At 39.5% G+C, this 27747-nt stretch overlaps 1 protein-coding gene and 1 long non-coding RNA gene across 4 annotated transcripts; one reads left to right on the top strand and one right to left on the bottom strand.

Moving 5' to 3' along the window:
• Positions 1-921: 921 nt before the first annotated feature.
• On the top strand, positions 922-17235 carry ERCC4 (ERCC excision repair 4, endonuclease catalytic subunit). 2 transcript variants are annotated; one of them, XM_069029575.1, is made up of 11 exons: positions 922-1107; positions 2634-2814; positions 5586-5781; positions 7148-7355; positions 8428-8608; positions 8956-9084; positions 9663-9773; positions 10908-11499; positions 12159-12251; positions 12888-13000; positions 14062-17235. In XM_069029575.1, exons 1-11 carry the CDS (start codon positions 934-936, stop codon positions 14793-14795), a joined length of 2712 nt encoding a protein of 903 aa, XP_068885676.1. In that variant the 5' UTR covers positions 922-933; the 3' UTR covers positions 14796-17235. The 2 variants fall into 2 exon arrangements, with proteins under 2 accessions (XP_068885676.1, XP_068885677.1); XM_069029576.1 differs by lacking the exons at positions 922-1107; positions 2634-2814 and adding an exon at positions 4508-4893.
• On the bottom strand, positions 13761-23777 carry LOC138118532 (uncharacterized). 2 transcript variants are annotated; one of them, XR_011155189.1, is made up of 3 exons: positions 22493-23777; positions 17245-17414; positions 13761-14209 (listed from the first exon to the last, which is right to left on the bottom strand). It is a non-coding gene; the product is annotated as an uncharacterized lncRNA (long non-coding RNA). The 2 variants fall into 2 exon arrangements; XR_011155188.1 differs by lacking the exon at positions 22493-23777 and having other exon boundaries at positions 17245-22448.
• Between the last annotated feature and the right edge of the window lie 3970 nt (positions 23778-27747).

Here is a 27747-nt window from a genome sequence, read left to right as displayed (position 1 = left end):
TCCTTCACTTTCCAGGGGGGGATTGTGACCCAACAGAACCGGGACCACCCCGGGGGCTCTGAGCAACCTGGGCTAGAGGGAGGTGTCCCTGCCATGGCAGGGCGTGGAACTGGAAGATATGAAGGTCCTTTCCTTCCCAAACCCTTTTGTGATTCCACGATGCTCGACTGAATTTCAGGGGAAGCCTGAGGAGTGTCCTGCATTTCCAGCTGTTTCTGAAAGCAGGTCTGAGGAGTTCCTCACCCCTCTGGGCACAAACAGCCTTTTCTGCACGGACCGGGGCGGGCACCAAGGAAACAGCGAGGTGCTGATGCCTCGTGTGAGGAATGCTCAGCAGAGTTTGGGTTTCGTGCTTAAGAAATGTAGGTACCCAGTAAAAAATAACCGAATCACAGAATACTCTGAGTAGGAAGGACCCACAAGAGTCATCGATCCAGCTCCTGGCCCTGCACAGGACACCCCAACAATCCCACCCTGTGCCTGAGAGCAGCGTCCGAATGCTCCTGGAGATCTGCCAGCCTTGTGGGGGGGGTGACCACTGCCCTGGGGAGCCTGTTCAGTGCCGACCCTATGGATGAAGAACCTTTTCCTAATATCTAACCCAAACCTCCCCTGGGAGAACGTCAGGCCGTTCCCTCGGGTCATAATAAACACAAAATAATTGGAGAAGACCGGCTACTTCGTTTTACCACACCACGCCGCACGGGGAGAAGCGGAGGTTCAGCTGGCCGCAGCAGGAGCCCCTGTGTGGGGTTCCGTCCCCGCCCGCTGTGGTTTTCCATGGGTGGGCATTTCCCTGTGGGACCCTCCTGCCCGCGCGCCTCGGGACCCTCGCGCGCGGGGCGGGAAACCGCCCGGGCTGGAGGACCGCGCGCGCGGACCCGGCAGGGGGCGCTGTCGGGGCCCGCGCGCGTGCGCGGGAGCGGTGCCGTGATGGCGGCGCTGCTGGAGTACGAGAGCCAGATCTTCCTGGAGCTGTTCCACCGCGACGGGCTCGCCGTGTGCGCCCGCGGGCTCGGCATCGACCGCCTGCTGCTGCGCTTCCTGCGCCTCTACTGCGAGCCCGCCAGCCTCGTGCTCGTGCTCAACACCAGCCCCGCCGAGGAGGTATACACTACTGCCAGCGCCCGCCCCTTCCCCTCCCGGCTGCTGCGAGCGCGTCCCGGGGGCGGCCGGCGGCTCTGCCGCTGCCCCGGCCAGCGGAGCGGCTCCCCGGGCTGGCGGGAGGGTGTGCGGGCTCCGGTGAGGGCAGCGCGGGGGGCGGGCCGGGCTCTGTGCACAGGCCCCGGCACAGAACCACTCAGTGGGTCGGGTTGGTAGGGACCGCAGTGGCTCATCTGGTCCCACTTCCCTGCTCTGGCAGGGCCGTCCCAGAGCACACGGCACAAGACTGTGTCCACATGGTTCTGAAATAGTTCCAGTGAGGGAAACTCCACGGCCTCCCTGGACAATCTATCCCAGTGCTCAGTCACTCACACTGAAGAAGTTTTTCCTCGTGTTCAGGTGGAACTTCCTGGGCATCAGTTCCTGCCCACTGCCTCTGTCCCATTGCTGGGTGCTGCTCTGAGCCCTCCCTGCTCACACTGACAGACATTGGTCAGGTTCCCTCTCAGGCATCTCTTCTCGAGGCTGAACAGCTCCAGCTCCCTCAGCCTTTCCTTGCAAGAGAGAGGCTCCAGTTGCCTCACCCTCTTTGTCACCCTCTGCTCTAGGAGCTCCATGTCCCTTTGTCCTGAGGAGCCCAGAACCTGACCCAGCACTCCAGAAGTGTCTCAGCAGGGCTGAGCAGAGGGGCAGGGTCACGTTCCTGACCTGCTGGCAGTGCTCTTGCTAATGCACCCCAGGATCCCCTTGGCCTTCTTGGCCACAAGGGCACTGCTGGCTCAGGGACGGCTCGTTGTCCATCCCCAGGTCCTGGGGAAGCTGTCAAACCATGCACATTTGGGATCATGGCAGCTGAATTTCTACTCCTGCAGCACGATGAAGTCCTAATAACACTAATGAGCTAAAGCAAGTATATAACTTATAAGTAACCGGTGAGGAGAAACAGGTGAAACATGCTGACAGGTTTGTCCCTACTTGTACAAAAAAAGGTTCTTTTTTCCCTGGAACCAGACAAATTTCCCACCATCAGGAAGGGGAGGTCTTTTTATAGCAACCATAGGTGAATAAAGATCACAGCTGTAGTTTATAAGACTAAGCTTGTTGTATAAGATCTACCTGCTGTAGTCATCTAATGATAGGTGAGGGCACTAAAAGATGATCTTTTGCCAATTCTGTGTCCTTTAGGCAGTATTAAAATTGCTTTTTCTCTGAAAACGAGCTATTGAAATATAAGAAAGTGTAAGCTCCTTGAAGTGTCAGTTGCTCATTTTAATGTAAGTATTGTCTAGCTTCTCCTGACGATGTAGATTTTTAAATCACTCAGATGAGTGTGAAACTGAAGAAAGTATATCAAAGAAGAAAAAATCATAATTCTGACTTCCTTTAGTATGTTATACTATCATGTCTTTATTTGTTTTGGACAGCTCCACTCCTCAAAATTACCAGAGTATGTGTAATAAAGGTGCTTTTTGCTTCCCTTTCCCTAGATACCACAGTAATGTCTTGTGCTTTTATTGTATTTGGTTTAGGAGTATTTTATTGATCAGCTGAGGTCAGATGGAGTTGTTCATCTCCCTCGGCGTGTTACCAATGAAATTGCAAATAATACTCGATATGAGTTTTACACACAAGGAGGAGTCATCTTTGCAACAAGTCGGATCCTTGTGGTAGATTTCCTTACTGACAGAATTCCTGCCAATCTCATAACCGGTAAGAGCTTAATGAGACAAAGGTAAGAGTGTTCTGTTTGAAAATACACAAAGCTGAATTCTGTATGAAGAGTTCTACTAACAGGTGTTGAGGTTGAAGAATTATTCCTTTTTTTTTTGCCCCCACCAAGACTGAGGTAAAAGGAGCAAATATGCAGTTCTTTCATATTTTTAATTGTTTTTTTTTTCTCTAAACTTGTTTGCCTTATTTAATCATACAGTTTAAAAAGGCTTTCAAAGAAGAATAATTGATTGCACTTGGTAAAATAGTGTCCTGTGGTCTGTTGGACACTGGCCTATGATTAAAACTGATTTTAGATGTCATGCTTTATCAGCCATGCACACTACCTATTTTTCTGCATTAACAAATTACTCCTGATGACTTCTCATCAAAAAATACCTCACTAATCTTTGTATTGACACACTTGGACGCTATGCAGATAGCAGTATTACAAAGTAATGCTGTTATTGTGATTGTAAAGATTTTAGGAATAGCTTGCAACCTTTTTTTGTTGTTATATAGAAGCTATACATGGAAGATGTGAGAGTTACCCTTTCCTTCTCATGTTCTGTTCCCCTCTCCCCCAGCCACTCTTGTTTTTATGTTTCTGTCTAAGCTGGAAACACTGTTACAGCCTGGAGAGCTGAAAAAAGAAATATCTAAGAGCTGGGGATATAAGAATATTTTACTCTTACCTAAGTGTTAACATCTTAGTGTTTAAATGCAGCTGAATATTGTATGCTTAGAAGAATGTGAGTTTCTGCTTCAGAAGCTGTACCTCCTTCCTTTTAGTCCAGCTATAACAAGTTCCACTCTAAAACATTTTGAACAGTTTTATGCTGGAGTCAAAGAACACCAGATTTGTAAATTTTGGAATTTCTAAGTTCAAAAGAAGTGAATAGGTTTTCTGGGCAACCTGTGATAATTTCTCTTCTTTCCCTGAATCCTCCCTCTCTACCTTTCTACCCTACCAAAGAAGAAAAAAAAAAAAAAAAGATGAAAAGAAGAAATACACTGAAGTTTTAATACTGGTGCTGTCCTATAGTGCCACAGAGCTGTGACAGGTTTTGCATTGCCACCAGAGGTCGGTGTCAGAGCAGCTGCAATCGACTGGTGGCTTCATTCCCAGCCTCCCAACACCTGGGTCCGTGTGCCTTGTCTGTGTGTGAGATTGTACAACAAAACCAGCAAAATCTTGTAGTAGTATTTCATGAGGAGATAAAAGCAAAAGCCTTTCTAGGTGGTAAAAATGTCTTTTGTAAAATCAGTGTGAATTAACATCTGATGAACTCATAAATCCAGCTAAATAAAGATAAGAAATTATCACTGCAGTAAAGCAGAATTATTCCTGGTGGTTTTAGCTGAGTAGACATGATGTACCTGACAGCACACTGAAACTGTTGCATATTGGTGTAATGAAAAGAGGCAAGTTGTTTCTACCAAGGCTTACAAAGCAGGTATGAACTCACTTCATAATCAGATATATATTGACTAAAAGCAGGAAAGTATTACAATAAAAAGTCTTACTGACCTCTTAGAATTTGTGTTTCCTGTCATGTCCATCTGGAGTCACATCTTGATAAACTGGAAGTTGCTCAGAGATGACTAAGATTGTTACTATGGACTGAAAAATTTGCTTCATAGGACAGGTCTAACAATATCTAGATAGAAAAATACCTTATAGTGGATTATTTCATGACTTAATCATGAATGGCAATCAGTTATATGGAAGTCTTTTTTTCTGAATGTTGTTTCATTTAGCAAGCCAAGGCACGTTAAAATCAATGGCTGGGTGCTGAGTTGAGGAGGCTTGTTACAGAAATTAAATGCTTTTTAAGTTTGTCAGGCACAAGGTAAAATCTGTGATGTTTGATGTCCTTTGCTTCCATTTTAGAAAGGCATTTGTGATTCTACTGGAAGCTGTGAACAGATACCACATAGGCCTCACTTCAGGAGGGGGAGAGGGAAAATAATGGAATGTGCTGTTTAACATGATTGAGCATGAGGAAAAAACAAGCCTTGGTTTAGCAGGTCTTGACTGACTGAACTGTGAACTCCAGAAGTGTTTGCTTCAAACATGTAATTAAATTAAACTGTTGGATTTCTCTTTTTTAATATGTGCTTGATAGATCTTTTATTCCTGCTACACCCATAGCCATGAAGAAAACTGCTTGTGTACTCATACGTTTGATAATACTTGCTGTCCTTTTAAGTGTGAATATGACTGTCAGATGGGAGAGAAAAGTAAAATAAATGTTTTCAGAAGCTTTTTGATTATGTAAACACTTGAACTGTTACCAATGAAAGTTACTTGACAAGTCTGTAATTCCAGAATTTCTCTTAACAAAAGAATTCAACTATCACAGCCTCAAACATATCAAACTTTCTTTGTTGTAACAGTGTGTTATTTCATGCATTTGCTTTTCCTGCTTTTAAAAGGCTCAAGTTCAAGTTACGCCTCAGGAACAAAGAATTTTCTGAGCTGGTAAATCCTGCCACTCATGCACAAGCTTTTTTTTTTTTTTTTTGCCTTTTTTTTTTTTTAAAAGGTGCATTATTAACCTAGTTCTGTTATTTGGCAATTTCATGGTACTGAAACTGAGGAATCACTCATTTCAACACCAGAAAGTTTGTTCAACCCTCATTTTAGAAGACTTAAATTCCTGTAATTAAAAGAACAGTAGAAGAATAAGACAGTTGTGAGGAAAAATCTGAACAAACCTGGACGTTTCTGTACTTTTTTTTAACTTGACTTTTTTTTCTTTTGCCAGGCATTTTGGTGTACAAAGCACACAGAATCATTGAGTCCTGTCAGGAAGCGTTTATCTTGCGACTTTACCGCCAGAAGAACAAGCAAGGCTTCATTAAAGCTTTTACAGATAATGCAGTTGCATTTAACACTGGCTTTTGTCATGTGGAAAGAGTGATGAAAAATCTTTTTGTCGGGAAGCTTTATCTGTGGCCAAGGTGAGGCACTTCTTTACTTCACTGGAGAGCTAAACTTAGAGGAAAGATGAAGGATTTTACAGTGGGTTCCTAAGAAAACAAGGTCTATGCAGTCACACTGCTAATCTGTGTTCTCTCCTGTATTCCCAAACAAAAGTTTTTCAGTTTTTGACAGAGGTGGTGTTGACGATACTGAATTTCTGAACTATGTCTATAAAATAGACTCAAATTAACTCTATTAAGGAGATGAACCTTATGGTAGAGCTGTCCTTTTAGTCAACAGAAATCACAGCAAAAAAAGTGACATTCTTAATAGTTTGAGAAAAGTTTCTCTTACTAAACAAGAGTATTTAAGCCATGAATTGACAGGAAAACAATCTCTCAGTTCTGCCATTCATGGAGGTGTTTGTTTCCAGTGGTGAAACTCCCTGCATCTCTACATCATCCCATCATCTACATTTCAGATTTTTTTAATCTTCTAATACACGTGTGTTGTGTATGAAGAATATTTCTTGATGACTGTTAAAAAACAAATTGCCAAGATGTGGTATGCACTGAGTCTTCAGGAGCAGATCCACAAATGGAACTTGACACTCTTTGATGACCCAGTCAGTGCTCTTGCACTGAGCAGGAGCTCTGCCCATTTGTTCCATTTAGTCCAAGCTGGAATGTGTTTCACTCCATCTTAATGAACTGTTCCTCTGCATTGGAAATTCCTTAACAGTCTGTCTTTCAGTATCCCAGGGGGGTAGAAGTGGACATACCTAGGGTAGGAAAGGTTCAGTAGAAGCTCTCTAGATTTCCTTCCTTGACTCCCATGAAAAGACCTGGGGCTGCAGCATGCAGTAAGGGAAATGTCCAGTTCCAGAGGTCAGCAGCCATCGGGTTGCCTGAGCCTCATCCTGCCAGGAACAATCAGCTGGCATCTCTGGACCTGTGCAGCCAGAGTGGCTCCAAGGACAGGGTTCCAAAAGGGACCTGCTGGTTATCATTGCAAGCTGGGAACGTCACAGGATCTGCTGGTGCCACCATGTGATTTCAGAGAATTCATGAACCCCTTCTAGTTTCTCCCTTACAAGATTTTTTTGGCTTATTTTAATATTTGCTGTATGTGATGATGATGCAGAATCCAGTGCAGTAATTTTCCATGGATCATCCACCAGCACTATAGGCTCACATGACTAGAATGACTACAGTCATAATTGTGGAACAGATGGTTTTCTGAGGCTGTTCGTAAGATTGCAGTCTTCACATCAGTACAAACTTATTTTGGAATTAACTTACTTGCTAACATTTAAACCAATTGTAATTGTAGTTTATACAAAATTTTGAGTAATTCTAAGTCAAAACTATCCAAGTAAATCTTAAGAAGCTGTTTTTCTCTTAGATTTCATATAGCAGTGCACTCATTTTTAGAGAAGCATAAACCTGAAGTGGTGGAAATACACGTGGCAATGACCCCTGCTATGCTTGCTATCCAGACTGCAATCCTGGACATTCTGAACGCATGTCTGAGGGAACTCAAACGTTATAATCCAGCTCTTGAAGTAGAAGATCTGTCATTAGAGAATGCTATTGCTAAACCTTTTGACAAGGTAACCAATTTGATTGTTCTGCAGTGTATAACTAACAGGATGTAGATCTCTAAAGTGCCTGCCATGCAAACAGAAATGTTATTAGCAAAATAAATAACCAGCAGCAGCTGAGTATTCTCCCATGACATGTTTGTTACTGGTACAAGGGGACGTAATGGTGATGTGACAGTTGCCAGTAGGGTTTGTATGTATTGGTATTGTTGTTCTTCCTTCATTTCCAAAGTCCCAACAGTAAAAATATCTGAATTCATGGTTATAATAATAATTGTGGCTGCTGTTATTAAAAAGACAGCTGCAACTTCAGCTCAGAATACTTTGGAGATACATATCAGTTATTGCCACACACATACTCCCCTTTTCCTGTTGAATTTCTTACTTGTGTTTTTATTTTTTCTAGTAGGAGAAGCACTGTATATAATACACAATATGCACATGCATGTATCTGCTGTATCTTTAATCATTATATATGTCAGTAACTGTGTGGTCTTTGTTATTTTTGGCAGATCTGCAATCTTTGGCACACATGCTTTCTTTAGGGTGAAATCAATAGTCACAGTGCAACACAGTTATTGGTTAACTGTGATTTAATCTGGATGAAAGGCCTTCTGTACTTTAAATATTTGAAGATTTTTTCTTGAGCTCTATAAGTTGTACATCTTCATGGTACCCATCTTATTTTGGAAACTAAATGACATTAGAATGGTTTTTGCTCTACCTAAGTAAAGGACACTGGACACTAAATACAACAGGCCAGTACCAGTAAAATAAGGGTGGTTTTTAAATTTTACCAGTATTTTATTATAAGATGGAAAGGAAAAAAATTACTGAAAGCATTAAATTGTATACATCTGCTAATTGCTGAAATGTTTTTCATAAAGACATCTATATTATGTTAGCTTCGCTAAAATACGGTAACATATCAAAACAAGTACCTCACCAGCACATCTTTATATTTTTTTAACCAGTACCATCCCCTGTAAAATAAGAGAAAAAGTGCATTTTCAGCTTGGTTAGAAGCTATAATACAATACTGTATGTTTGACACTCCAAACTTTCCAATTTATATTTCCAGACAATACGCCACTATTTAGATCCTCTCTGGCATCAGCTTGGAGCTAAGACAAAGTCTTTGGTCCAGGATTTGAAGATCCTCCGTACTTTGCTACTGTATCTAACCCAGTATGATTGTGTCACTTTCCTTAATCTCCTGGAGTCACTGAAAGCAAGTGAAAAAGCTTTTGGTGAGAATTCAGGTAAACAGAATAACCACACAAGTTAATGCATGAGGCAGTGCAATGTTGATGTTTTTAATTAACATTCCCAAACATATGAAGGTATCTAATTGGGTTTTACATAACCAGCCATAAGGACGTAGGTTTTTATTGACAGATAATTCTTTCATCTTCCCACTTAACTGCTGTTACTTAACAGTGTGAGATTTGCATCACATTTCTGTCTTTTATTAAGCTGGTAATTACACAGCAAGCAGGTAGGGCAGGTATTCCAGCTTAGAGATCTGGGGCTTTTACTGCAAAGGGTTGAAACACATACACATTGCAGATGTCAAACTACTACTGCTTCCTTCTCATTTCCTCTCCAGGCTGGCTATTCCTTGACTCCAGTACTTCAATGTTTGTGAATGCTCGAGCTCGAGTTTATCACACTGCAGATGAGAAACTGAATCAGAAAGGCAAATGCTCTGAAAAACGTGATGTAAAAAAGGAAAATGGTACTGATGATTCCTAATTTTAAGTTTGAGAGTGTCACACAATTCCAAGTGCTTTGCATATTATTACTTGTGCTCTGGTTCCCTGCATGAACTTCCATAGCTTGGGATCTCAGTCTGTTAGCTGGGATAAACTGAGACATAATCTTAGTTCCAAAAGCATATAATAAACAACATGAAAGAGTCACGAAGAAGTAGGGGATTCTCCTAAGCTTGCTCAGCTGATCACTGGGAGAGCTTTTGTGGAATTTTTCTTGCATTACATTGGTGTTTAGCTTCATCTTTATTATCTTATGTAAAAGAGTAGGAGGCTGTGGTTGCTTTTATTAAAGAATATATTCAGGAGTTTCAGAATTGAAGAATGAGTGAATATTTCAGCTTTTTGCTTCACAAAAGCACTTATCTCCATTTTTAAATTTAAGAGTGTTCTCCATCTCATTAGCATAACAAGTTGCATATGTAGGCTGTTGAATATCATATTTGCCAACAAGCATCGCACTATTGACATCTAACCACTGATTTAAAGTCTGAAGGATATTTTGGCTGCAAGAACTGCTATGTTCAATCTTACTTTGTTTCAGAACTGAAAAGGGAATTGGTTCTAGAAAGTAACCCAAAATGGGAAGCTTTGAGAGAAGTACTGAAAGAGATTGAAAATGAGAATAAGAACAGTGACAACCTTGGTGGTCCAGGTGAGAGAATACTAAATGATGTAAGCTTTCACAGTGCTTCTACTGGTTTGTATTTCTACTTGACCTTGGAGAGAAGGAACTAATTCTTTTCTGTAGTTTTATCAAAGAGCTAGTTTAAATTTAGTAATTTGTGGCCTTAAGATGAGGGACTTAAGTATGTTATGTACATAAACTATGTAAAATATAAACTCTTATTAGGTCTTTCTCTAAAAGAGAAATGCTGTTTGTTCCTGCAATGCAATACTTTTTAAGAAAGAACCTGCATTATTCTGAAAAAATATTTTAAGTTACATTTCAGTATTGTACTGACACCTTAGTTCCAAGCCAAATACAACTGATGTGGAAATTTATAATAAAGGTACCATTCATTCATTTCTTAAGTTTGGGTTCAAAACAAAAATAGGGGTTCTGCCTTATGCCCTTTCTAACTTGCACATTCTTCTCATGCACCTGAAAATTTGCTTCTCATGAGTTGCATATAAATGAGGTAGAGATTAGGAGGCAGGGAAGAGAGTCTTAACTGCTTTGCTGCCTTTCCTATTTTAGGGCTTTTCATTCCCTTAAAATTTAGCAAGTTTTATTTTAGGAAATAGTAAGGGTAAAAAAGTGCTCTTTTCTCCCACCCACTGTGTTCTGACTCTGGTTAAGAACTGTCTCTCTCACCTAGTGTTGTAGGAGTTTATCTGAGTCAGCTCATGGAGAACTGTTATTCACAAATGTCAATAATACTGTGTGGAACATGTTTTTTAGACTCTCTAACACGGCTGACAAATTAGAATGGTCTAAATTAAGTTCTCTCTTATTCCACATCTTAAAAAATAGTTGTTCGAATATGTTTCAACACACACTGTATCTGCCTCATTTCCAATGGTCAGAAGGAAAACTTTACAAATTAGATATTGTAAGAATAAGGAATGCTGAACTTCCATTATTCTTCTCTGATCTTATTTGCTACAAAAAGCTATGCAATTTAGATTCTCTCAAAGTCCAGAGCAACTGTGGCAGCCGAATGTCAAGGAATTTGGCAGGCATAGTGCTTGGATCAGGGCAACCCATTGGCTTGGGAGGTGCTTGTAGCTGGATAAGAAGCACAGCACTACAGGCTGTAAACATGGTATTGTTTCTTGACTGCAGGGCAAGTGCTCATTTGTGCCAGCGATGACCGAGCCTGCGCACAGCTCAGGGAGTATATTATTGCTGGAGCAGAAGCTTTTTTAACAAGACTGTATAACAAAACCTTTGGAAAGGAGGAGAAAGCTGGAGAAGTGTGGATTAAGGACAGAAAAGCCATCAAGTCCAAAGGAAATGCCAAACCTGACACAGGGCCTCAAGCCAAGAAAGCCAAACTCACAGCTTCTTCAAAACAAAATAAACACAAGAAGCAGCAAGACCGGACTATAATTGAAATGATAGGGAAAACGGAGGAGGAAAAGAGAGAGGAGGTTGAGGTGGAAGACAACCAAGAATTAAGTAGTAGCCAAGAAGCCAACACTGAAGAGACCACTCCTGAAGATTTCGATGTGAACTTGCCCTCAGATTGTTACTATGGGATTTTCAAGGACCCACTGACAATTATCCACCCGCTGCAGAGCTGTGGGGATCCCTATGCGCTCACTCGGGTGCTGCACGAAGTAGAACCCAGATATGTTGTGTTATATGATGCAGAACTCACTTTTGTTCGGCAGCTGGAAATCTACAAGGCAAGCAGGCCTGGGAAGCCTTTGAGGCAAGTTGACTTGGCCAGGGCAATTCCAGTCTGAAAAAAAAATTTAGAAGTGCACTGCCAGCAGTCAGTGCAGAACATGCTGCTGTTCATTTTCATTAGCTACCTTTTAGTTCCTATTTAGCCCTGAAGTTTAACAAAAGCATAATATCTGGTGTAACCAAAAGATAATTTTTACTTTCCAGCAGGTATTCAGTCCCTTAACAGCAGAAGTATATCTGCTAAAAAAACCCAACAATTCCAAGATTTCTGCTTCGATGATTTTAGTGGCAGTAAATCATTTTGAGGTGGTGTAGTCTCATTTTAAACCATCTCTGAAGATAGGATTTTTAAACAAAAGGATTCATTTTGGGTTTAATTCATTTTCACATTCCTGATGTTCATCATGCTGAAGACCAGTAATTCAGAAACTGTAACAGAACCGAAAGATCAACACATTGGGTATATGTATTTAATATGCCTGGAAATTGCAAAACTCAGTTTTATAAATAAATGCCACATACTAATTAAAAATACAAAAAACTTAAAATTTAATATACTATTAACTAACTTTTACTAACTAGCATTTACTGCTACTAATCTTAAATTTATTGGTTGTGGATTTTTTAACTTAACACAAAGTTTTGTGACCTCTTTTCTTTTTTTCTCTTTTATACCTACAGAGTTTATTTCCTCATATATGGGGGCTCTACGGAAGAGCAGCGCTACCTCACAGCTCTGAGGAAGGAGAAGGAGGCCTTTGAGAAACTTATTCGGTAACACAATTCGTTTAACTGCCTTTATAATTAGTGTTTCATGTAATTCCTCAATATGCTTACATTTTAAATAGAGTGAAGTTCTTAACTGTGTGAAGGCTTTAAATAAACTTTTAATTCAATTCTTTTTTGTATATAAAGAGTACTTTCCTATTGAGAATCACCAGAAAGTCAAAACCTTCCTTTTCAAAGCACCTGGTGTTTTGTTTAATAATTTTAGCAGGATTTAGTATTAACTTAAAGGCTAAACAGCACCACTTCGATTTTTTCTTAATTGTCTGTGGAGTTCAGTTGTGTAATTGTGTTTTTGCAGGTAACATTTCTTGTAAGATAATTTCTGAAGCTTTTATAACCTAAGTCAATTGGGGAAACAAAACAATTTCTATTTCCTTAGACTATATAAGTCAGTATTTTTACTGACAGTGCCTTCTCAGTGGGTTACAGTGCTATTACTAGTCATTAGTTCCTTCATAAAAGGAAAAACCTAGTAAAATCTAGTAAATTGCATTTCTGATTGGATTTGCATTTAGTATTAAACTGTATATAATGTTACATCTGGATGGGTACTGAAGTATTTCAGTCTCCTTTACTCCTACATTTGCAGTTTTTATTGTGTGTTTGTTTGTGGTTCCTTAGAGAGAAGGCCAGCATGGTTGTTCCTGAAGAAAGAGAAGGACGAGATGAAACAAACATAGACCTCCTCAGAGACGCTAGACCTGCCTCTGTCTCTGCTGACACACGCAAAGCAGGTGAGCAGGTCCTAGGTCAGGCTTCCAGCCCAGAGCTTTCCAAAAGTCCCAGAACTATTGCACTTTAAATCCCTCTCAAAGCACCTGGGGCAGAGACATGTCCTACATTGGCTCTGCAGTCTTCATGCTAAAGAAACATTGTTTCCCAGTGACAAGGAACTGTGGTTTCCTTTGAAAATACAGCTTATTGAAGTATTTGACCATTAAGGCAGATACCATGTGGATTGTTTCTAGGCAGATTGTTGGTTATGAGACTGTCTAGTGCTGCTTGTAGGAAGAGAAATTAAAACATGGAAACTGAGGTCTACAGATGGTCAAAGAAAGTGTTGTCCTTGAGCTAGTAAATGTTGGGGACTTCTTTTCATCTTGGCAAAGCATGCTGCCTGGGTAAACAACTGCACATTGTGGGTTTGATCACTTTCTTTGCAATAAAGCATCCTTTTTCTTTTGCTGCAATTCTAACCACATTTTTGTTGTTTTCCTGTGACGTGTGTACTGTGCCTCTGCCTGTTTTTCTTTGCTGTCATTTCTGTAATCCTGCTCTCCTTTGCCATATGCTCTCTAATCTTTGCTATTCTGTCTTTTGTGGCCTCAGTGCTGCAGTCTCTTTATGTGTCCTTCTGCAGATCTGTAGAGGCCAACACATAATTCCTTTAATAAAGTACTGTATTTCTGTGGGAAACAGCTGCAAATAAAAAGGATCAGCTTCATTATCTTGTTTTGCAGGCAGCCTTTTAAAGATTTCTCTGATTCATTTAAATAATTTTCATCTACGGCTTAATGTATTTCATTGTCACCTATACAAAGTTTACAGCAAGTAGCATGGTAGTTCTATTAAGCTGCAGAGCATGCTGCATAAACTACAGTATATAATTAGGCAAGTCATTTTTCTCTATAACAGTTAAAAATTAAATGAAGTCTGGATTTATTGTAGTGCTGAATTTGAGGTATAACTTAAGATGAGAAGTCCATCCATTGCAGAAGCCTTGGCAGCACACAGGAAAACAACTGGAGCAGGAGGTGCCAAGTATGGGGATAATTGTGTTTATTTTGCTCTGTAGGTGGACAGGAACAGAAGGGTGTTCAGCAAACCATAATCGTGGATATGCGGGAATTCCGTAGTGAGCTTCCATCGCTGATCCATCGCCGTGGGATCGACATTGAGCCCGTGACTTTGGAAGTTGGGGATTACATTCTAACTCCTGACATCTGTGTGGAGCGGAAGAGTATCAGCGATCTGATTGGTTCCTTAAACAACGGCAGGCTGTATGCGCAGTGCGTTTCCATGTGCCGCTACTACAAGCGGCCAGTTCTCCTCATTGAATTCGATCCTAACAAATCCTTCTCCTTGATCCCACGAGGCTCTTTACAGCCGGAAATTTCCAGCAATGATGTTACTTCTAAACTAACCCTTCTTACACTGCACTTCCCAAAGTTACGAATCCTGTGGTGTCCCTCTCCCCACACTACTGCTGAACTGTTTGAAGAGTTGAAACAAAACCATCCCCAACCCGATGCAGAAACAGCGATGGCTGTCACCGCAGATTCCGAAATTCTCCCTGAGTCAGACAAGTACAACCCTGGGCCTCAGGACTTCCTGTTAAAAATGCCAGGAGTTAATGCAAAAAACTGCCGTGCCCTAATGACCCACGTTAAAAGCATTGCAGAGCTGGTGACACTGTCCAAGGACGAGCTCTCCAAGATTTTGGGTAATGCTGCCAATGCTACACAACTCTTTGACTTTATTCACCTGACCTATGCAGAGGCACTAGCGAAAGGAAAAAGCAAAAGATGACTCATGAGATTGTTCAATACAGAGCACAGATAAGCTTTTCTGGCACAGTACTTTGGCAAATACATGAAATATTTTAATAAATGCCCCCTCTAAGATAACCAGCTGTTTCTTGCTAATGCTGTTCCATCAGTTTTAACATGTGAGTTAATTATTACTGAAGGCAAGTTTCAAGAGGATAAAATATTTTTAATAGAGAAATGTGAATTATTTTTATTCTTTTTAAAGCACTTTAACCAATTCTATAACACCACTGAATTAACTGAATGAAGTTTTTCACCAAGACCATAAGAATTAAGTGCTAAGATTAACTGATAAAGGTGTTTTCTTGTGAAAGTTATGATGTCTTGTTCAAGCTAAAAATGTGCTGTGTTTTGATTAGTCTGTGTGACCTGCTGCATGATACAACACTGCTTTTGCCATTTTTAATGTCTCAAGCTCTGGCAACTTCCAGTTTTTGATTGACAGTGATGGAGCTATTTGAAACACATCGTGGTCTTTACTCAGGAGTTTGTTTACAATATACTTGGGCTGAATCCTGAGTTTTAGAGCATGACCATAAGCCTTTGTCACATTAAAATACATTCTTATGCTATGCTCTACATTATGCTTGCTTACCTTACTACCCATTATACTTTTTGCCATTCCAAAGCCAGTACAGCTCAGTGTTGCTAGATTTTGCAAAGTGCTTTCCTTTGGTCTGACTGGATAGAGATTCTGTGGTGCCACAATGCAACTTAATTTTGAGTGTGCCTTACTTATACTTTTAAGAGGCTTTGTTTTTTTACTCAGTTTTGATAGCTCTTTCACATCTTTCACTGGAAAGTGAAAAATCTGGGTATACCATTGGCACTGTTCTTTTATACCAAAGAGTATTTCCTTTTGTAAAATGCAGTAGTTTTCTAAGCAAGGTTTTCCAAAGGTGTTGAAAGTTCTTCCAGTATTGGCTTCTTTTGTGTCCCGTTGCACTTGCATTTTTGTGTCTCAAATCAACTGTCTGTCAATAAACTCAATAAAGCCAGTGTCACGTAGAAGATAATATTTGTAGCATTTTGTGTGGCAAAAAGAGGGAAGAGTTTGTGAATGTGTGAATTGTTAAATTATATATTCTACATTGAACTTTGATACAACTGTGTAACAAACTGCCATTGCCAACAAAAGGGTTGGTCCAGTGTCATTCCATGCTAATGTATTTACATTTGCTATTTACAAAACCTTTATCTGTGACTTGCACATGTATTTGTACAATTCTAATGGGAACAACTGATCAAAAGTATCTCCTTCATGAAAGGAGAAAATATTTTTTGTGTTCAGGTTTGGTAAAAACTCTACTGTGCACTTTCAGGTATAATGTTTATTGTGCATTTTAAGTGTGAATTATGAATTGTTAACTTTATTCTATGGCAGAGCTGTGACAAATTTCCAAGGGAACATTTTGCTGCAGATGCAAATTTTAGTATTAAATACACCCATAATGAAATTGAAATTTGTTATTTATCTTGTTTTTCATTTGGCTGTATTGATATAGGAACATTTTTCTTTTTAGTGTGTGGTTTACAATCCAGATCGTAGGGTTTCTATTGCCCTAGATTCTAATTTATGTAATATGAAAAGAAGTTTTTCCATGAGACTTTTGCTTATTCAAACTAATGTTTGCAGATATGCTCAGGGTTGAGAATGCCTGCAACGTGGTGCTAAGAGAACTGACAATCAGAGTAAGATCATAACTGTCCTGAGTGCATGGCCTGTAGAGCCTGATTCAGAAAAGGGGAGCTGACCAGCCTTTGAGAACAAACATTGTTTGTGCAGTTGCATCATTAGGGTGTTCCATGAACTGTGGGTCTGGGGTTTTTCACAGTTGCTGCCTCAGCTCTGTCAGTGAGGTTTGGGGTTTTTGCATTGATGTGTATGGGGTGAAAATGAAGGGTATAGTAAGAGGTGATAAAATTGTAACTTTGTATTGTGTGCTAGGTCAAAGTTACATAATGCAATTAAATAATTATTTGCTAAATATTTGGATGAAATTGCCTTTTGCTTATATGTGTGGAATTTTTGTAAAGCATTTCCTTTTCCTTTCTCTATGCAGGATTTGCCTTTTTCTCTAAAACAGCCACAAGTAACATTGTTGCATGTTATTATTGCTCCTGTACTTTGGCATTTCACTGTATTAGGTTCGATTGCCAGTTGGAGCTGTATCCTCCTGGGACAGCAGGTACGGATTGTGCTCCCAGGTGGAAGAGGTCCTGGGTCCTGAAACCACTTCTCCCTGAAATACCCGAGCCAAAGGCTCTTCTTGAACGCAGTCACAACACAAAGTTGGGTGAACAATGCAAATCCTGGCTTTGGGGTGTTCTTTAGCTCTCTTTCATCAACAGTCATGGAATCTTGTCACTGCTGATGTTTTAAATTCACGCTTTTTTTATTTTAAAAAGTAAACACAAACACCCCCTACCTTCACTTTAGGAGTGTCTCAGCTTCTTCCTTATCCCCAAACCAAGACTTCATGTTCCCAGGTCCCTCAATAGCTGAAGCCCTGCTGTGTGGGGTTCACGTGCTGTAGAGAAGTTGCCAAGTTGCTCCTTTCTGCAGCTTCTCCTGGGCTTTGATCACACAAGAGTTCTTCTAGAATAACCACATAACCTCTTAGGAGTAAATGCAGCTTATATTAGCAAATATATTTAGCACAGGATAGATGAAGCTGTAGTCCCTGTGTTTAAGTTACCTGGATACTATTCCTGCTCGTGGGGACACTTGCAGTTCTGAGCTACAGCTGCAAAAGGAGGCTTTGCTGGCAGTATTGTCACTGTGCAGTCCCTAACCAAAGCAAACTTTACCTGCAAAATTACTTCTGCATGAGCATGTAAAGTAGGGCTTTTTTGGTAGCAGCTAGATTGATTGCTTTCAAAACTTAAATGTAAGCTAGTTGACCAGAAATCCACACAGTTTATAAAATATGTAGCTATGCTGTTAAAAACAGTGACTCTTTTGGGAAGTGGAAAAGTTTAAGTGTGAGGATTGTTGTGATTGTGATTTCTCATTTGCAGAGTGATAGTACAACCACAAATAACTTCATTTTTAAGAATTAAAATATTTGTCTCTAAAGCTTTCCTTAGTCAGGATTCCAATTCCAGCTGCGGAAGAGAATCCAAAAACAAACATCTGCCAAAAAATAATTATTAAATGGATACATTACTTATATGCCAAACAGCATTAAGAAATGTAACTGTGGGTCATTAAAGAAACTTGTCCTGTTTCCAGTATTTCAGGCTCCATGAGCTGGATTTACAATCCTTTCATAAGGACCATTTTAGGATAAAGTTCTCCTTAGCCCTTACTCAAAGGTAACCTAAATTAAATTAAATTCATATTCAGTTGATCTGTTTTGTAAAATATGTGATTTTAAGAAATGCAAGTAGGGTCAGAAACCAAAAAGTTCAGACACCATTGCTCCAGAATTTTGTAATACTTTGTCATTATAACTTATTTCATATGTTCACTCTTCATGTAATAGCAAGAATTTTGGATATTTGCAGAATTAAACTAAGAATAAACCCTTTTATGTGCTTCATATGAAGTCTTTAATATCTTGTTAACTGTTAGGTACCTTCTTGCATTGAAAATACACTTACCAATAGTATTTGCACTTTCTTAATTTGCATGTTTTGATAAGGTTGTACAAGGAAATATTCAAGTGTTTTAAAGTTTCGGTGCCATTTTTTATTTTGAGTACAAAATGTTAGGAGTTCATCTCCCAGACTTTTCAATACAAATAGGCTGGCCATTTTTTCACTTGAATTTTGATCTGGATTTTGAAAGCTTCTCCTCAGTAAGTTAGAAAGAAGAAATATCCTCAGTCACAATCTTGAAAATGGGGAAGAACTGTTCAGTAGCTTGGCTAGCCAATACTTAGCTTAGAGGTGAATTCTTACTGAAGTTAGTGAGAGTAACCAGGGCTGCTACGCTGCTATGGTGATTTGTTGTCTAAACAGAACATGTTGCTGCAATGTATCAAAACAGGCCTGTGTATGTACTAATTTTAGTGTCTTTTTTTAAAAAACATGGCAAAATTACCTTAATCTACAACTGCTATAAGGCAGCCTTCCTAGGAATATTAAATCAGGGCTAAACAGATACCATTTTCTCAGCTTGCGTTTTACCCCAGTTCTGTCTGTGGGAGCTTCCCTCTATAAATAAAAGCATAGTTTTCATTTCTAGGGTCCTCTGTTCCTCAGTGTTACTTCTTTTTTCTTTCATCTTGATCATCTCCTATCAAAGAGAAGGAGCCCAGAGTTATTAAACAGCTGGCATTGTTTCCAAGCTGGTATTATTAGTCAGCAGTGCAAACTTGTTCTTGGACTCTCAGCTTCTTCCTCAGCTCTCAGAATGGCACTTAGATGATTCTCATTTTTATTCTTTTTTGTTTGTGAAAACACAGCGGCTACGTGGCAAAAGTTTTTGGAACTGACTTGCCTTTTTTACTATAACCTTTCTCAGGTAAGTTCAGATCACAATCAATAGTCAAAAAAACACACATAAGTCTTCCTGTTTATGAGATGCTAAGGTTTACCATGAGCTAGGTCCAAAGAAAACTACATACAGTTTCAGAAACTGTTAAGGTGGAACTACTGAGTAAAGGATTTTAGCCAGGAGCCAGAGAGTAAGTTTACAATTTTGAGGGTAGAATTTTCAGAATCACTACTAAATCGACCACATATGCACAATAAATTTATTAAGGGTTTAATTTTAAAATCACCATTCATATCTTTAGCTTCACTTTGATAAATAGTTCCGTGAATTCAAATTTCATCTCCCTGAACTCAGAAAACTTGGAACTTTACATAATTGAATTAGCAAGAAGAGAAACAAATTCCCACCTGTAAATCCAGTGCAATAGCTCTGGTTTCTCTCTCCTTAGTGGCTATTACCTGTTATCCACAGAAATATGCTAACCTTCAAATTTCAAGCACAAACAAAACCATCTCCGAAGTGATTCAAAGCTCAGGAGTTTTCCCAGTGAAATTGGCACATGAAGCCTAAACTTGACAAGGCTGCATTTCAGCTCCCCTAAAAATAGGCAGCATAGTTCTAATTTGAGCTCTTTGCACAGAGCCCTGCAGTTCCATGAGGATACACAGTGGGACACGTGCATTATCCCTCCTCTGAACATCCTCTTCAGTGAATGCAATGTCCCTGCAATGTCCCAGCTGTGCAGCTGTGTAGTGGAGATCTGTGTGTCCTATACTCACAGCATCACTTAGCACTGAATTAAGTAACATCTTACAGTTTCTTCATCACTTTTTTCTTGTGAAAATGTAAATTCTTGTGAATTTACATTATTCTCAGATTCTCTATTCATCTTTTATCTTTCTTCTGTTTTTCCTCTGGAATTTTCTGATTTATTTCTTTTTCACATCTCTTATCCTAATCATGACTGCCTGTATTCTTGTCCTTTTGTTTCCCTTCAAGAATGCTGCTTAAATATTGTTGCAATTTGTGATGTCTGTTGAGCAAAAATAACACTGAATTCTTTGCAAGACTGGCTGTACTGGAGCCTTGTCCAGTATTTAATATCCAGGGACTTACATAAAAAAAGTACTGTACTTAGTTTTCATTTTGGTCCCAGACTTGAGGCGTGGCACACTTGGAAAGCTGACACTCAGAGAAAAGGGAGCAGCAGGTTGGCAGTTCTTGCAAAATTTAATTCTCAGTTTTGTCTTAGATTTCTTTTTAAACAGATTAAAAGCAGTCCAAATAACAGACACAATAAAATCATAATCAGTTGATTTTACAAATTTTTCCCACCCTGGAAAAATTTCAAAGTACTTTTTCCGTGTCACAAAATTCTTGGAATCTTACACATAGATAGCAGAAGTTGCAAACTTTCTTGTGGCATTTATATCTCACGACCATTTTTACATATTGCAGTACTACAACTGGCAAGTTCTCAGATCCTGCAAAAACTCTTTTTCCATGCTTAAGCATTTACATTACGACGTGGGAGATCTGCAACAGCAAAAATATTAACTCCATGTCTCCTACTTCTGTCTAATTTTTCTTTATTGAACTCCTCCTCTCTAACTCTTTCCGTTGTCAAAATACGCTTTATTTCTGCTTCATCCTAAATCTCTGAGTGTTAAGTGTTGGGAAGAACTATGGTCTTTAAAATCAACATATATTTGTGTTAAACTATCACGATTCTAACTGCTGAAGTCTCTGTTACCCTCGTTTCATTTGTCACAGATGCATTTGGAAGTGTATCAATCCACTTTCTCTACAGCTTACAAAACGTCTTTCCAACACTTGCATTGTGACAGTAAGGGGGGCAGACACTCCTAACAAAAGCTGGCCAGGATGCAAATGTTCAGATCACCTGCAGCTATAGCACAACACCAAAAGTCTAGAGATCTTCAAGAAAAGTCCTGCCCATACCAAATATGAAAAATACCTAAAATCTTCAAGACATGTCCTGTGCAAATCTTGGTGGATGAAGTACTATCTATACAGACAGTCTTTCAGATAGTGAAGATGTGTCAGCCAAGCCTTGAACTTCAACAATAAATCTGCTGTACTACAGTTCATATAGCTATTATAGTAAGTCTGTGTTTTCTTAAATATTTGCATTATACTGCACATCACTAGCTGACAGAAGTCATAATCAAGTTTTTCATTTTAATATTTACATGATAGAAGGTTTGAATCACATACTAAGTTGTTTAAGTTCTTTTCCATAAAGTGCTATTGGTATTAAAATGCAGTGGTTTGGGTTTTTTTGGTCAGCCCCACCAGCTCCTTAGGGATCCCTGACATATTTCTAGTGGTTTGAATAACTCCTGTGTCGTTACCCAAACAGAGGAATTTCAACTGGTGTCCACCAAGAATGTCTGACTTCCCTTGGGCCATTACCAGCTTCAGCCTGTGCTGTCCCACATCAGCACCTGCACACACACACAGAGAATACCTGCAGGGTGGGTGACACGAGCTTGCACATCTTCAGTGGCTGTGTCTCTGGAATGACCCTGAAAAAGCCAGCTAAGCCCATCCCTGGTTCTATATTTAAAACTGTTTGTTTAATTGGTGGAGTGCACCAAGAATAAATAATGAGCTAATTCTGAAGATCATTCCCAGAACAGCCAGCTCAGATTGTTTCCACAAGTCAGAACTCTCTCCTCCTTTCTTTGGGTTTTCTGGATTTTGGTAGTTTTAACAGTTTCATTATCTGAAGGTGAACAGCTTTATCTAAATGCAATTGTAGGAACGGTACAACATTTCAAGCATGAAGCATTCTGCACAAGTGAGATTTTGCAGTGTTTGTTTACTGAATACAAAAATAGTTAAAAGCTCAAATTCTAAAACTGGATCAAGGTTTCTAACCAGATTGGAGATGAAGTTTCCTCCATGCCAAAAAAAAAAAAAAAAAGAAAGAAAGAAAGAAACAACAACAACAAACCAAAACAAAATATTTCCTGTACTCCCAGTCAGTTAGGGAATACTTCCACCAGAGTTTTTCCAATGTATTGTATAGACTTTATTTACCTTGCTTAATAACAGTTAAAAACAAGGAACTTAACTACAAATCTTATCTCAGAAAAGAAGATTTTAAAAAAGACTTAAACAAATACAGTAATTCCTTTTTCAAATTTTTCCTTTTTATCTGTAATAGGCTATAAAGGTTTTATAATAATTTAAAAGAAAAATAATACCTTCTCTTGTATTTTCCTTTGTTCTAATGTACCAGCAGTGTCCACGGGTCTCTACGTCTGGGTGAATGCACTTGCAGAGATGAGGTACAAAGTAACATACAAAGTTCAGAGTGCAGTGAAATGATTGTCCAGTAACAGAGCAGGCTTGCTCATGGACTTGAAGATTTCGAATACTAATACAGTAACTGTCCTTTTTAATGACTATGGACATAAGTAGAACTCATTTAACTTGACCTACTGTGGTTGAAAGAATACAAGCTCTAGACAAATACCAACCAGACCCTGTGAGAAGAGTACTGTGTCTCTTTGCTAGGTTATAAAATTAAGAACTTACTTAGTCATGCACTTGGTGAGGTATTCCTTTTATCTCACAAATAGAGAGCCAGAAAAACTAAAGGCAAAGGGTTATGCTCAAGCTGATAAAGCAAGTCCATGATGAAATTGAAACTCACCACTGACTCATAGGTTAGTTTAAACTTTAAAATAATATCTTTCATATATTTCCATATGTTTTTTCAGCTCTCATATGCTGTTGCTTATTATCAGTTTAAGACGAAAGTCTTTATTTCAGTAAGAGTCTAGTGATACTCTGAGCAGCTTACGCTGAGGTTTCTCTTGATTCCTAGCACTGATGCACTGATTCATCCTAAGTCACAGGCAAAAACATTCTGCCACCTCCAGTGTAGCTTTGGGACCAAATATGACACTTATCCCATGGTACAAACTCACCAAAAAACCTGTCTAGAAGCCAGTTCAATCTTACCTTCTAGAGTGTCTCTCACTACCCTGTAAGACAGGAAAGCTGATGATTAAGTGGTAGCATGGAGTCAAGAACCAAGAAGTTACAGTTTGCTGCTAGACTTTCTCAGTTCAAATCCTTTTTCTAAGAATGAGTTTTAAATACTACCAAGAAATTCGGGCTGGCAGGCAGGACCCAGTTCAGACCTGGAAAATCTGGATTTCTGAGCAACTGCAATTAGCATGACCCTTATTTTTAGGGTCACACTGCTTAGACTGGCAGATACCAAAATAGGCTGAGGGCCAAATCAGTTATGATCTGGTTTTATTTATCTAAAAGTCTCATATGGACCTAATTTGCTGTTTTGTGTTAAGAGATAATGAGTAAGTAGAAAGAATTATGAACACATGTTTGGCATAGAGAAGAAGAGAGAATGCAGCCATAACTTCAATTTTGGAATGTCTTACTTCATCATAAGCTTAAGTTTCAAAGCTGACATGGGGATTTTGGTACATAATACCTCATTTTCAACTAATTGCACCTTAACTGAACATTGAAACCTTCAATTTAGAAGCTCAAATTAGCAGCTATATGATGGTACATTTTTCCCCAGTTCTGTGTAGATGCCAGCTAGAGGATCTAGGCATATGATCAAGTCTTTGAATGTGGTTTTATTAAGTAGTAAGCATAATCAATATATGGTGACATTTTTTACACAAAAAACTTCTCATATCTGCAGGTTTATCCCTAAGCAATATCTTGAAGAATTCACCCCAAAGTTTTCCCAATGCTCTATGTAGAGAAAACCACTATCTTTCCTTGAAGGTGCCTTGCTTTTGGGCTAATAAGAAACAACAAAAAACCAGTAACTGTTCTGGGTAATTCACATGCTATGTTGTGTCATAACTGCATTTGAAAAGTTGAAGTTCCCCCAGGGAAAAGTAAAAACATCCCTGGCGGCATATACCAGTTAAATATCAATGCAAATCATTGCTTCCTTAACTATTTATGCAAATGAATCTTTCAGTTGGATATGAGATGTTTAAGCCTGAAAAGTTGATTAATGACTTGGTCAACATAAGCCTTGGTTTACAGGGAAGGCATCTGCAGATAAATAAATTAAACACCAATTTATAATATTGTATTTATGCTTCTACTCTGTGCATGCTGAATGATGGTGGTGGCACATGAATCAAATGGGGACTTTACAGCTTCCCAAATTCCACAATCTGCCAATTTCATTAGCAATACCATAAAATAAATTTTTCAATCTGGAATCTGGGTCATTTCCTAAGGAAATCAAACTTAGGAAAGAAAAGCCACCCTGTGCTCTTTGAAAGTATGAAAAAGTTATATGAAGTCAAACTGTTGGAGAACAAGGTGTGAGAAGTTGCAGAGGAGGAGTTGCACCAAGGGTTGGTGGTGAATGGTGCTAATAGAGACAGACTTGTGTGCTTAGTGACACAGTCATCCATGGAAGCTGCATGGTCTGGGGTGCCAGTCCTTCCCTCCTTCCCAGACACCACTGGGTCCTATTCCCTAGGGATCAATAGGCATTGTGTACAGCATAGTGGGACAGAGAACTGGAGCACTCTGAGCTAGAGCTCTGCAGCTGCATCACCGCTGCATCAGCACGAGAATGGGGGATAACAAAACTGGGTTACATGGCTGAGCCATCTTACAGTCCCAAGGAACAAGCAGAACAGGAGCATGAAAAGGATGGGACTTAAAAGGCAGAATGAACATGAATAATTAATTTTCAGGGACTGCAAGATGATGTGATCACCTTCAGATTTTCCCCATCTGTTGCTAAGCAGCCTTCTTAAGTCACAAGCCTTGCCTCACAAAATGAACAGCAGTCTCCGCACATTTTGCTATTTTTCCATTTTACACTGTTCTTTTGCCAAGCTTGCATTATAACTATATTTCAAAATGCTCTAAACCAAAATAAGATCAGCACTAAGATAGCTGCAATCATTGGGAAAAGGTTTCAGTTACTACCTGAGACAAGGAGCCCATGGACCCTCCAGTCACCGAAAAGGAATTAGAAAAGCCTCCATCTAGCATGTACCAAAGGAATTGCTTTCTGCCTCTCAGCCCTCAGCTTTACATGAGAAATTGAACTTGCATCATAGAAAAGGCAAGAGTATCGTACATTTGGGTTTGCATATTCATTATCAGTCTCAATCTGTATAAACAAAATCTTAGAATTTTTCCTGTGGTGGTAGTAAATTAATTGTATTAAATCTTTCGATCTGTGCTAAGGATGTTGTTCCAATGATCAGACACCCATTCAATGCTCTGGGCATTCTGACAAAAATTAAAATTAAATCAAGGAGCTCTCTCTGTTAGAAAATCTCTCTCTCATTAATTAGAAGTAAAGGGCTGGCTGCCAGTGTTCTAAAACTAATACCAAACATCCCCACTGCAAAAAATCCTCTCCACAAAAGCTTTGATTCACTGCCAGAAATTTCAGAAATCCTCGTTCTTGAAGACCAAGATAAACAAGTGACAAAGAGTTCAGGATCTTTTACCAGCTGTGGGCAGTTAATTCCTCACACTTAGATCCCATGTGCTTGCAGTTTAATCGCTCTACACTGGTAGCTCAGTTAAACAAAATGAGCAATCATTTTAAAGTGTAAAATGACCATCATCTCCATATTCAATATGCAGGAAACGAACAAATCATAAAGCTGAATAACATTGTTGATCCTGGGGAGTATGTGGCCTGAAGCAGAAGAGGCCAATTCCTTCCAATGAGAGAAAAGACACACTTGATACTACAGCAGATCTTTCCCTACATTTCTACAGAAAACACAGAAGGTTCTTGCTAAACCAGCACCAAGGTGATAAACTGTGTCTTTTCTTGCTGGCCTTTCTACAGGACAGCAGTAAATAAGACTATAGTTACCATCATTCAGGCTTCTTGTATGTTAAGGTTTTTTAACCATTAGCAAGAGACTGATTGGAGATTCTGGAGTCCTCTGCCAAACCAAAGCATGTACCCTCAGCTCTCTAGAAAAACATTTCCCAAAGGGATATCCCAAAAGCTTCCCAAGTTTCCTTGGCTAACTGTAGCAGCCTTTGGAGCCCCACAGCTAACAAATGCTTCTCACACAGGCACTGGCCCAAATCCACACACATTAGTCTATGACTTTTCATATCCTTCCTGATGCCTCAGCACTCACCAAAGCAACAATTCTACCTGGTACCACCCCCAGTTATACACCCCAAACTTGGAGCAGCTGCACTGTTCTGCCACTGTTTAGGCCATCACTGTTTTGACAAGGAGTATTGTTTATTGAAGAAGATTCTTGCTTCATATAAATTAAAATATTAACAGAATAGCTGTAGTAACCTGGGCATTTATATTCACCTACTGCCCTACTTTACATCTACACAAGGGTATGTTCAAACCAAATTTTTTGCACTAGCACCAGTCGACAGTGCTCTTTTCCTCACTCTTTTTGGTATACCTGGAGGAAAGAGAAACAGAGAGTCGGGTTTTTAATCTTTGTTCACCTCTTTTTGTCTCTACCAGCTGTTAAGTAAAAGGACAGGGAGCAGGTAACAAAATCTGCAGCCTAGGGGTAGGTAGGCAGACTCCTGTTGCCAACTCAATCTCCTCCCTGCAAGCCTCTAATTTCTGCAAAACTGCAGGACTATGGCTGAGACATTAAAGAACAGCAGTCTCTGGCATGTGTCCTGTTGCTTAAAGGAACAGGCAAATGAGGAGAAAAGAGGCATGAGGAGGCTGCAGAGATGGAATACACACGTATTCAAAGGTGAGGCTGCCTCTGCATGAGAGGAAAAACAGGCAGAAAGGTCTCATGTGGGCAAAATGGGCTGACAGAGGGGATACAGGTACACCATAGGAGAAAATAATATAGAAAAGAGAAGTTATTAGGAGGATTAAAGGAAAAAAACCGATGGAAAGATCAAATGAAAATGAAAAAATGTTACTTAAATGCCATTAATAAATATCCATTCCTTGTGACAGACTATTAAAGCTTCAGTGCAAGACTAAGATTACAATTAATACGAATAACCACTGTTTGGCAGTGTTAAAACCAAATGTAATAACAGCCAATGGTGATCAGTTATATTATTGTCTCAAATGAAACCTGAAGTGCAATCTGGTTTTCTTTTATGAGAAGCCCCTGATGACCTCCACTGAGCTCCATCCAGTAAGGTCAGCATGACTACAGCTGGCAATGGAGACCAAACCTGCAGGATCGCTGCTCCCAGACATTGAATCCCTTCTGTAGAATCAGTGAGTTCAGTTTGCAAGTTTCTCAAAAACATTATTTCACGGATAAGGTCAGTCTAATGTTTCTGTAACATGGCTGTTTCAATTTCATAATGATTTATACTACTTATTTAACCCACTAATTTAACCAGTAATCTGGTGATAGGTTTTCATATTTTTTTGCTTTTGTTCTTATCTATTAGGCTGATAAATGCTGTCCTTTCCTTTTTTCAATTTCCTTGTCAAATAAAAACTGGTTCTGTGGTT

This window comes from Aphelocoma coerulescens, chromosome 14 (assembly GCF_041296385.1).
Source record: "Aphelocoma coerulescens isolate FSJ_1873_10779 chromosome 14, UR_Acoe_1.0, whole genome shotgun sequence".
Lineage (NCBI taxonomy): Eukaryota > Metazoa > Chordata > Aves > Passeriformes > Corvidae > Aphelocoma > Aphelocoma coerulescens.
The sequence above is the reverse complement of the archived record's forward strand: the minus strand, read 5'-3'. Positions and strand labels throughout refer to the sequence as shown.

Coding starts and splice junctions, on each gene's coding strand:
- ERCC4 (XM_069029575.1), top strand. CDS start 934: ATGGCGGCGCTGCTGGAGTACGAGAGCCAGATCTTCCTGGAGCTGTTC. Junction 1,108..2,633: donor ACACCAGCCCCGCCGAGGAG/GTATACACTACT, acceptor TATTTGGTTTAG/GAGTATTTTATTGATCAGCT. Junction 5,782..7,147: donor AAGCTTTATCTGTGGCCAAG/GTGAGGCACTTC, acceptor TTTTTCTCTTAG/ATTTCATATAGCAGTGCACT.